At 48.4% G+C, this 10,467-nt stretch overlaps 1 protein-coding gene across 3 annotated transcripts in view; it reads right to left on the reverse strand.

The window, feature by feature from the left end:
* Positions 1-1,354: 1,354 nt before the first annotated feature.
* The window catches only part of FOXN4 (forkhead box N4), a 16,079-nt gene continuing 6,966 nt past the window's right edge, over positions 1,355-10,467 (reverse strand). Inside the window, exons 2-9 of one of the 3 annotated variants that reach the window (XM_005424044.2) lie at positions 8,318-8,481; positions 7,369-7,478; positions 7,140-7,280; positions 6,864-6,991; positions 6,034-6,130; positions 5,136-5,343; positions 3,757-4,116; positions 1,355-3,096 (exon numbers count right to left, since the gene is read on the reverse strand). In XM_005424044.2, the coding sequence (XP_005424101.1) occupies positions 2,846-3,096; positions 3,757-4,116; positions 5,136-5,343; positions 6,034-6,130; positions 6,864-6,991; positions 7,140-7,280; positions 7,369-7,478; positions 8,318-8,481 (1,459 nt within the window). In that variant the 3' untranslated portion in view covers positions 1,355-2,845. Of the gene's footprint in view, positions 3,097-3,756; positions 4,117-5,135; positions 5,344-6,033; positions 6,131-6,863; positions 6,992-7,133; positions 7,281-7,368; positions 7,479-8,317; positions 8,482-10,467 lie in introns of all 3 variants that reach the window. The other 2 variants (XM_031059526.1, XM_031059527.1) reach the window with 2 other exon arrangements.

Here is a 10,467-nt window from a genome sequence, read left to right on the forward strand (position 1 = left end):
CTTGCCATCCATGCAGAGTCCTCTCTGGCACTGGGGGTGCTGCCAGAGGGGCAGATTGGCAGAAGATGAACTTGTCACGAGCCAAGCCTGGAATCTGGGCCTGGTGCAGAACTTGGTTTTAAAAAGAATCCAAAATATTTTCCTGTTTTAGTTGCCAGCCCTTGGCCTTTCAAACAACACCGGGTCAGACACGTCTCATGAGACTGGACAGAGCTGGAGGCACAGACCCCTGGCCAGGGCCATTGTCCAGCTGGCTGGGTTCAAGCTGACCAGGCACCAAGACCAGGAAATGAGAAGCAGCCTCCAAGTGATGCTTTATAAACTGTGAGGAGCAATTTCTGTCATCCTTCCTCTCACTGGGGGACAAAGAGTAGATGTGGCTATGAGTAGCTGATGGTCCAGGAAAGACCTCAGTGAGCTAATCTGGGAGCTGCTCCCTTGGGAATGTCCAAGGATCCACCAGGCTTTGGCTGACCAGGTCGCCCTTCTCGTGTCCTTTCTGGCTCCTGCAGAGCATGGAGAGGAGGGAGGATGGCTCCAGTGTCCTGGTTCCTCCTTGGAAGCAGCAGAGCCAGGGGGAGCTGTCATCTGGTGGGACCTGTACCCTTCTGCTCGGGTAGCCTTTGATCATCTTGGTTGTGGAGGGGAAATTTGAAGTTTTCCAGTGCCTCTGGCTGTGTCATTTCCCCAGCACAGATTTGCCTTGGGCTCAAAAGGAGGAGGTGGGATGGCAATGGAAGGTGGGACACCTGGCTCAAGTGCAGTGCTGGTATTGCCCTGGGTGAAGGTGTTGGACACCTCCTGGGGCTGGAGCATCCCACAGAGTCTGTAGGAGGTCTCCCTGTCCTGGGGTGGGGATGGGAAGGGTCTTGTGGGTCACTTCCTGGCTGGAAGGTGTCACTGCTGGCAGGCAATAAAGTGAACTCAGCTCCCAAAGAACTCCCTGACCTCTGTGTCTTCTGTCATTGTCCTGAGCAGAGTCTGGTGTCCCTGGCACTGGGCAGCCCCTTTTCTGGGGCACAGGACCTGTTTGGGGTGGGGAACTCTGAGCAACCCTCCTGCCAGCCCCTGTTTACACTCCAGAGCCTTTCCAGGCATTTCAGAGGGTTTCAGGAACAGGGTGACACCACAGAGGAAGAACTCTTACAGTAAATACCTGTAAATTCTTGCAGTAAATATCTGTATATTCTTACAGTAAATACCTGTAAACTCCTACTCTCCTGGAGGATTTGAGCCAAGGATCCACCTTCAACTTGGCCATAGGGTCTGTAAAGGGAATGAAGCTTGGGGAAACCCAGCATGACACCAGAGCAGGCACCACACAGCACATCCAGAATGCCCCAGGCATAGTGCTAAGAAATGTTTATTTAAAAAAGCAAAGGCATTGTAGGTGACACCAGTCACAGCAAAGGATCATTCATCACATTTGTCCTTGGACAATAAATTATGACGTGGAGCATCATGGTGCCCTTTGGAAGAGGTTGCCATGGAGGGATGCACTGGGAGGATACAGGCACAGATGTTTCCAAGCCACCTGATCTTCATATTTTCAAGCAAGAAAATGCCTTTTGGGGCCACTCCAGCATCCTGCACCCTCCAGCTTTAATCCATGGATGGGTGTGGGAGAGAAAAGCCTGGGAGCGCCTGGATACGGCACCGGGAAATTCTCTGAATGCACAGGAACAGACAAAACCCAAGATATAAATATCACTTTTTGCTCACAGAGGTATAAGTAGACTAAATGCTAAATTCCAACATAATTCAGATGTTTCATCACATTATTTTCAATGTATCTTAACAAATACAAAGCAGGATTTGAAAAAAATTTTTAGAAGCTACATTAGAATCAGGTTTTTTAGTTAATTAGCAAAGACTATTATGAAATGTACAGTGACAATATTTGGTCTCTGAATTTTTTAAAAAGCATGAGTTTCACAGTATCAAAAGTGCTTATTAAAGAAATGTAGTGTAAAAACTGATAAGGTGGTTGTGGTTCTGATGATGAATAATTTAGTGGCTGTAAAACAGGTTACTGCAGCATTATACAAATGGAACAGTGCTCAGTTCACATAATTTCTTTTCACAACAATAAATATAAATAAATTTACAAATAGTAATACTGCCTAGCACAAGAATAGACAGAAGCACAATACACAAGACTATAAATCTATTTTTTTAAAAAATCCTAAAAATCGACATAACTCCTAAAATCCTCTAGCCAGTGATCAGTTTAATAGTTCAGTAGTACCACTTCCTTCAGGGGTGAGGACTTTTACAAATCTAGATATAACAGTGGTCTGCTAGGGAGGTGAGTTTTCCTTTTTTAGTGGTTTTGCTCCGTTTTCCTACCTCTTAACAATAAATTAACAACAGTTACATCAGAAAAGTGTTAGTGGTGCAAATGTCTCCAGGAACTGGGGGAGGTCTTTGTCCAATTTGGCAAATTAAGAAAAAATGACACACCAGGGGCACAATCAACCAACCTGGGGCTGGCCAGCCCCTTGGCTTGTGGTGGCTTCTGTGACAGTGGTGACACAGCAGCTCCACCACGGTGTGGAATAAATTTAATTCCCTTAACTAGGTGATTTTTAGCTCAGTTACATTCCAGTGAAAGTTCCTGCTGCCTTCCAGGTCCTTCTGGAGAGCTCCCCAGTCCCACAACACAAATGTCCATGCCCTTGTCATGGGGGAAAGTGGTTTTACAAGTCCCAGCTTGATTTATTTTGGCCTCACACGCTGGAAGCAGCCAACACATCCCAAAGCAGGACGAGCCCTTGGAGCTTCCCGGTCGGATTTTAACCACGGGGAAGAACCGTCCCTCGGGATCCGTGGAACGGTGCCAAGCTCAGAGCAGAGGGATGGGTTTGTTGCCTTGGGGGTTCATGTACTGAGCAGCTGCCACATTGTCCAGGGTGGTGTAGGTGGTGTAAAGGCCAGTGACCTGCAGGTCGGAGAAGGAGCGGTCGCTGCCGCTGGACACGGGTGTGAGGCCGGGCGTGCCCAGCTCGCAGTCGGAGAGATGCAGGGGGGAGTTGCTGAAGGCACCCAGGGTGTCCAGGCTGAAGCTGTCGTCTTTCATCTCCTCCCAAATGTTCCCTGGAAAAGATGGAATCCTGCTCACAGCAGCACATCCCCACCCAGGTCCCACAGGGCCGGGACTAAAGGGTTTCATTTGATGCTCGAGGGTGGGACCACGGTGATGCAAGGGGCAGCAAGTCCCAAATCCTGTGATTCCAGACCTTTCTGAGCATCAAATCTGATGCTCAGATCAAATCCTGTGATTCCAGATTTTCTGGGCAGCAGGTGTGCCTGATCCCCCCCCAGTTCCTGGGATTCCAGGTTTTCTGGGAAGCAAGTGTGTCTATCTCCCAAATCCTCTGCTTCCAGACCTTTCCAGACAGAACCTCTCTACCTGTGCTCGACCCAGGACCATGTCAGGCATTGCCACAAACCAGAGAAGTTCCACTTGCACAGAAGGAGAACCCCAAAGCACAAGCAGAGTTCTGTTTTCCCAGAGGCAGAGAGATGTGGTATCCCACATCCAGCTGGTTGCACACCCCTGCTTCTCCCCACTGGAGCCTGGAAGATGCTTTGCTGTCCCACCTGGCACAGGGACAAAATCCACTGAGGGTGACCCTGCAGATGCCACCACCCAACCCCATCCCAGAACATCCCACTGAGGATCCTGGTTGTTTATTCAGCATTAACACACCCACAAACCCCAGCTGTGCCCTCCCCCAGTGCCTTGCCCCGTACCTTGCAGTGCGAAATCCATGATGCTGGGATCCAGAGCATCCACCTCCGTGCTCATGTCCACCGCCACGTTGGGGAAGTCCGGGGCGCGTCCCATGGGGTGCTGGGGCAGGGGGCTGTGGCTCATGTCAGGCAGGGTGTGCAGAGGAGGGGTTTGTGCAGGTGCTGGCGAGTTGGGGGCGAGGCGAGCCTGGGTCTGGAGCTGGTGGTGCAGCGGGAGGGGCTGCAGGGACAGCGTCATGATGGGCTGGGGCTGGAGCTGGGACACGGAGATCCGGCCCAGGGGGGGCCCCTCGGGCTCTGCCTGCTTGCTGGGCCGCCTGCAGCTCTCGGGTCTGTCGGTGATCAGCTTGTCCAGCTCCTCTGCCCATTCCAAGGAGGAAAAGAGATGCTTTAACACGTTTGTTCAAGCAGGGACTGCCCAAAGAACAACTGCGTTTATGGCATGGGCTGGTTGTCGCCTTGTGAGAGCCAGCACAGGCTGTGACCGTGCAGGGAGCAAAGAAATGCCACCTAATTCCTTCCCCAAATCCACTTCCATGGTTACCCCTGACTGAGCTAAAGAAATGATCCTGAAACTGCAGAGCAGCCCAGCCACCCCTGATGGCAGCTCACCCCCAGCTGCAGAACTCTGTGGCCAGAGAAACACTCAGAATTCTGCTTATCTATAAGTACAAAAAATTCTGCTTGTCTCCCAAATAACTACAAAAAACTCCTGACAGTTGCAGTGGCCCTTTTGCTTTTAAACAAATAACATGTAATTTATCACTGACTACATGTTACTGATTTTGTAGCAAAAAAAAATTCCAGTCGATTTTGTCAATACCGAGCTCCTGAAAGCTTCGAAAACGTGTTTCTTTATAAATAGTAAATTTTATAAACAAGGGGGGGAATTATAAATAACTAAGATATAAATAATAAATATACTACAGAGAATGTTCTATATAATATATATCTATATCTATAGATATAGACATAGATAATATAGATTCTATAGGTATATATAATATAATATAATATAATATAATATAATATAATATAATATAATATAATATAATATAATATAATATAATATAATATAATGAATATTTTTTCAATAGATATATATATATTAGATAATATAGATATTAGATATAACTACATAATATTTATAATATTATAGTATAAATAATGTTAAATTCGATTTTATAAATAAGAAAATGTCTTCGGAAAGGGAGAGTTTTGCAGAAGAACAGGCAAGAAACAGCAGTAAAATGCTTCTCTATAAAAAGTGCATTAAATGTGACTGGATATTAAAATATTCCCCCAAACATTAATCCCGGAGGCAGCGGAGCCGTGCAGGGAATGCCATGGATGTGCAGGATGGGGAACGTGGGCCCTACCTGGGTTAGCCATGCTCCTGTGAATAGCAGCCAAATCCTTCCTCTTCCACTTCTGCATCTCCTCCTCCATCTTGTCGATCTTGGCGGGGTTGAGGGCCCACAGGCAGCCCTTGCGGGAGGTCCCGCTCAGTTTGTTCTCCACCTTCTCAAAGCACTTGTTCAGGGACAGGTTGTGGCGCACGGAATTCTTCCAACCATCAGGGGCAGTCTGCAAGGGGCAGGAAGGGGTTAATGGGAGCAGCCACGGGTGTCACCAGGATATTTTCTGAAAAATCCCTTGGCCAGGGTTTTTTCTCCTGAGAAGCTGAGAAGCCTCAGGAAAGAAATGTAGACAATAATTATCTGATCGCTTCTCCCTGCCGTTTTGCTGCTTTGGAATGCGGCAGGTGCATCTTTGATTGGTTCCACGTGAATTATTTTTACTGAATGACCAATCCCAGTTCAGCTGTGTCAGACTCTCTGATCAGTCATGGGTTTTTATTGTCATTCTTGTCTAACCTTCTGATGTATCCTTTCTCTTTCTTTAGTATAGTTTTAGTGTATCATTACTATAATATAATATAATATAATATAATATAATATAATATAATATAATATAATATAATATAATATAATATAATATAAAGAATATTTTTTCAATAGATATATATATATTAGATAATATAGATATTAGATATAACTACATAATATTTATAATATTATAGTATAAATAATGTTAAATTCGATTTTATAAATAAGAAAATGTCTTCGGAAAGGGAGAGTTTTGCAGAAGAACAGGCAAGAAACAGCAGTAAAATGCTTCTCTATAAAAAGTGCATTAAAGGGACCCAACAACACCACACCACAGAGGAGAGGGGGCTGGGATGTGGCACTTCCAAGCTGGGGAATGCCCAGGTACCTTGAAGTAGGGGAAGTGCTCCTTCATGAAGCTGTAGATCTCGCTCACGGGCAGGCTCCCAGTCTTGCTGTTCTTCAGGGCCATGGCGATCAAACAGCTGTGGGCAGGAAACCCCGGAATGGGTTGGAATCATGGAATGGCTTGGGTGGGAAGGGACCTTAAAGCTCACCCAGTTCCACCCCCTGCCACCTTCCACTAGCCCAGGTTGCTCCAAGTCATGTCCAGCCTGGCCTTGGGCACTTCCACAGCTTCTATGGGCAGTCAGTGCCGGGGTCTCACCATCCTCACAGGGAGGAATTCCTTCCCAATATCCCACCTAACCCTGCCTCTGGCAGCGGGAACTCACTCCTCTTGTCCTGTCACTCCATGCCTCCTTCTGGTCTAGCAACCTTGGACCCACCTCTCCAGACACAGACAGCTGGGATCCTGGGATTTCTGCTCCCAAGGGCTCAGAAGTCACAGGATCACAGGATGAGCTGATTTAGAAGGGACCCCCAAAGATCACTGAGTCCAGCTCCTGGCCCTGCACAGCACCATCCCCAAGAGTCACACCACATTCCCAAAAGGATCGTCCAAACTCTTCTTCTTGGGCTCTGCCAGGCCTGGTGCTGTGACCACTTCCCCGTGATCCTCAGATTTTACTCCTCTGTGCTGTTACTCTCTCACTGCTCTCCAGGATTCACTCCTGCCACCCCTCAGAGGCAGCTTCCACACAACTCCTGCGTGGATGAGGGGATTTTTGTTCCCTCCCAAAGGACTCAGACACCCCTGCAGTGTCACAGCCATCCCAGGACAGGCTGCGGGCAATGTGCCTCCTGCTCCCCACTCACCTGTAGGAGTAGATGGGCTTGGGATAATGCTTTGGGTGCAGTTCCTGGGCAGAGTGGGGAGCCAGGCGTGGCTGGGAATAGTGTGGCTGTGTCCCATAGGATGTGTTGTAGATTGCTGCTGGGTTACACTGTGTGCACAGGGAAAAGAAGGGCAATGACAGAAGCAAAATGTCCAGTGGGTGTGTGGGTTTAGGGATATTTTGGTTTTCTTTTAAAAGACGTCTAGATTTGATCTTGGCAGGTACTTCAAGACAGACAACAAGCACATACCAGTACCTGCTGGGGGTTCTGGGCCAGGGCAAACACCTGCTGGGAGTGAGGAGGAGGAGGATGAGGATGAGGAGGAGGAGGAGGGAAGAGCTGTTGCTGTGTTTGCAAACCAGGGGACAGCTGCCCACCCACGGCGTAGGGGCTCATCTGCCAAGAGAAACACAACAGTCAAGGAATTACCACTGCCTTATCCCAGGAGCTGGGGCAATAATGAGCCACCAAGGCCTGCTCTTACATTGGCTCCATGTGTGGAAATGGAATTGAGGCCCAGGATTCCCTGGGGGAGGCTGGCTTGGACGTGGATCATCGCTCCGGGCGTCGAGTGCATCGCGTTCCCCACAGCACCTGGCGTGGAGAGAGGAAGGCAAGGGATGCTCCCATGGAAGCACAGCTCAGGGAAGGAAGGGGGTTAATAGATGCAGCTGAGCACAGGGAAGCTCTGGAGTGGAGAATCCAACCTCTCTGGCTTTTCACATCTCGCCCAGATGACATCAGCTGCTCCCAAAACTCGTTAGGCAGCGAATGAGAGGCGGCAGCTGTTAAACAGTGTGGTGACACAGACACTGTGTCTTACAAAAGAGAAACAACACATTCAGCATTAGCTGGATTTGTGCTCTCAGGCAGGCAGGGCGACACCCTGAGCTCTGTGATGTGTGTTTACCTAAAGGATGTTCACAAGGGAAATAAAGGAGTTCAACCAACACACGCTGCAAGGCTGCAAGAAGCAAAGAGGTGTGAGGTAAATGGGGTGCCCTTTGTTTTATCAGTGTTGAAACAAAGCAGGAAGATTAATTATCTCATTTCAGAGGCGTTGAAGACCTCTGAAACCCAGGACTTAAAATACCTCAGCCCAACAACTCACCAGCAGCTGCACTGAACAGAAATTCCCATTGGGAATTGGAATCCCAATGGGATCTGAATGTTGCCAGTGCTGGAGCTCTCAGCACCAGCAGAGGCCTCAAGAGAAGCCAACAGGCCCCAGGTCTTTGGACAGGAAGCAAAATGTAAAAGGATAAGGGAGCCTGAGGGGGAGTGTCAGGAGCAGGCTGTGCTGTTTAAGGAGCAGTTATTCCCATTTCCCATTTCCCATTTCCCATTTCCCATTTCCCATTTCCCATTTCCCATTTCCCATTTCCCATTTCCCATTTCCCATTTCCCATTTCCCATTTCCCATCCTACAGTACCTGTCTGCTGGAGCATGGCACTCTGGGCCCCCAGGCTGAAATCCATTCTCCCACTGGCCATCTGCTGGAGCCGAGGCACATCCACGGATGTCAGCCAGGACAGGGACTGCAAATCCCCTGGCAGCTCATCCTCACTCAGCTGGGATGGGTCTGAGGCCAGGAGCCTGCAAAGCAGCAGGGGAGGTTAACAGGGAGCAGGAATTGCTGCATTGTCCCTGGAAAGAGATGGATGCCCGGTGCCAAAGCTCCTGCAGGTCAGGGGGAAGAACCACCAGGCTGGAATTCTGTATCCAAATCCAGATGTGCCCCGTGGTTTCACAGCTGGTTACTGACACCCTTTACCTGGTCTTGTGCTCCTTTGTCCAGTCTGGAACATTTTGGTTGAGAAAACCTCTTGTGGAGCATTTGTAGGGGAAGAAGGCCCAGGAACCCAGCAGAGAAACTGCCTGGAAACAAACCCAAACTGATTCCTTATTTTCACATCTGTCAGAAATTTACACTTGTCTGGCTTTGATGGGGGAGAAACCAGGACTTAGAACCTGATCATTCTGTATTAACCCTGCAATCCAGAGCCCTGGGAGGAGCTCCGTGCCCAGCTCCCGGGGAATGTGTGTGCTGCCGCTGCTGGAACACCTGGAAAAACTTTTCCCAGCCCCTGGATCCTGTCAGTAGTGACAAATCAGCAGCTGCATAAAAAGAACTTCACAAGCTGAACTGGTAGTATCTTCCATACAGATACATGAAGTAATTGATACTTAAAAAACCCAATTTTTAGGCAGTTTTTGACAGAGTAAAGGACCAGAATGAAAGGTTTGAGACTGGAGGCACCATATCTGCCAAGCACCAGCAACAACAGCAGGCACAGCTGTGACAGGCTGCTTTTGGTTTAAAGCTCTGCTTTTGACACCTTTTACATGCTCCAGATCACCTGTTTTGCTTTGCTTCTGATAAAGCATGTGGTACAAAACAGGAATATTGGGATATATTTACCGCTCTCAAAAATTCCTGTGTGGTCCAAACTCCCTGTTAAAGTTGATAAAAGAACACTTGCAAATGAAAAGCTAAATTAATTAATTTATGTGGAACAGTATTACAGGAGTCGCTGGTACCTTGAGGAGTAAAGCAGTAATTAGGACATGTCAGGGAATTGTCTCTCAACACCCAGGGTAAACCTAAAGGGATTCAGATCCAGGAAAACACGTTTATCTCTCAGAAGAACACAATTTAGTTGGATGCAGTTGATTTTGCTTTCAAACCCTTTTGCTTTCAAGAGCTCTCAGAGATGTGTTAAAGTGGTGTCTGCTGCTGATGCGTGTTTGCTGCCAAGTGATGCTGCAGGAACCTTAAATAAATCTGGTCTCTTGCTGAAGCATCTTTTATGTTTTACACGACTCTAAATCAGCTTAAAAGAGCAAGACAGAACTCCAGTGCCTGCCTGCCCTGGAGCTTTCAGCTCCTCTATTCAGGAATTCCAGAAACACCTATCAAGGCTCCCTGAACCACTGTCAGGGAGAGCTTTAAAGCAAAACTTGTTTGCAAAAAGATTTTGTATAGGAGAAAAGGGGGGAAAAAATCAACACGGGACCAAGAGCCGAAGGAAAAAAATCCTCTTCAAATCTCCCTCGCAGCCTACCCCGCGTTCTCTCTCCTACTGTAGTTATAGGGCAATAATTAGCATTGCCATGGTTACGCCGTTATTTCGCGAGGCTTGGGGACTTCCATCCATTAAAAAAAAAAAAAAAAAAAAAAAAGAAAAAAAAAAAAAAAGAAAACCCCATCAGGTGACGGCTCTCCCGGCTCGGAGATTGGCTGGATTGGAAGAAAACAGGGGCATGAAATGATTTGAAAACCGGGCAGGCTCGGGGGTCGCTCGCAACAGTTGGTTCGGTGCAGGGGGAGCCGCGGGCCCCTTGGCCGCTCCCTCTTTACAAACCTCCCATTAATCTGCCCCGAGTGACAGGCGACACACAACACACGTCCCCTCGCCATCTGGCACCCCGCGCCCCGCCGGCACTAACGGGGTCAGCGCTCCGCATCGTGGAAACGCAGAATCGCCAAATTCTGCGGGATCAGCCCTGCCCCCGGGCAGGATCAGCCCTTCCCCGGGCCGCATTCCCGGCCAGCCACGGCCCCTGCCCAGCCCTCACCCC

The sequence above is a fragment of the Geospiza fortis genome, unplaced genomic scaffold (assembly GCF_000277835.1).
Source record: "Geospiza fortis unplaced genomic scaffold, GeoFor_1.0 scaffold145, whole genome shotgun sequence".
Taxonomy (NCBI): domain Eukaryota; kingdom Metazoa; phylum Chordata; class Aves; order Passeriformes; family Thraupidae; genus Geospiza; species Geospiza fortis.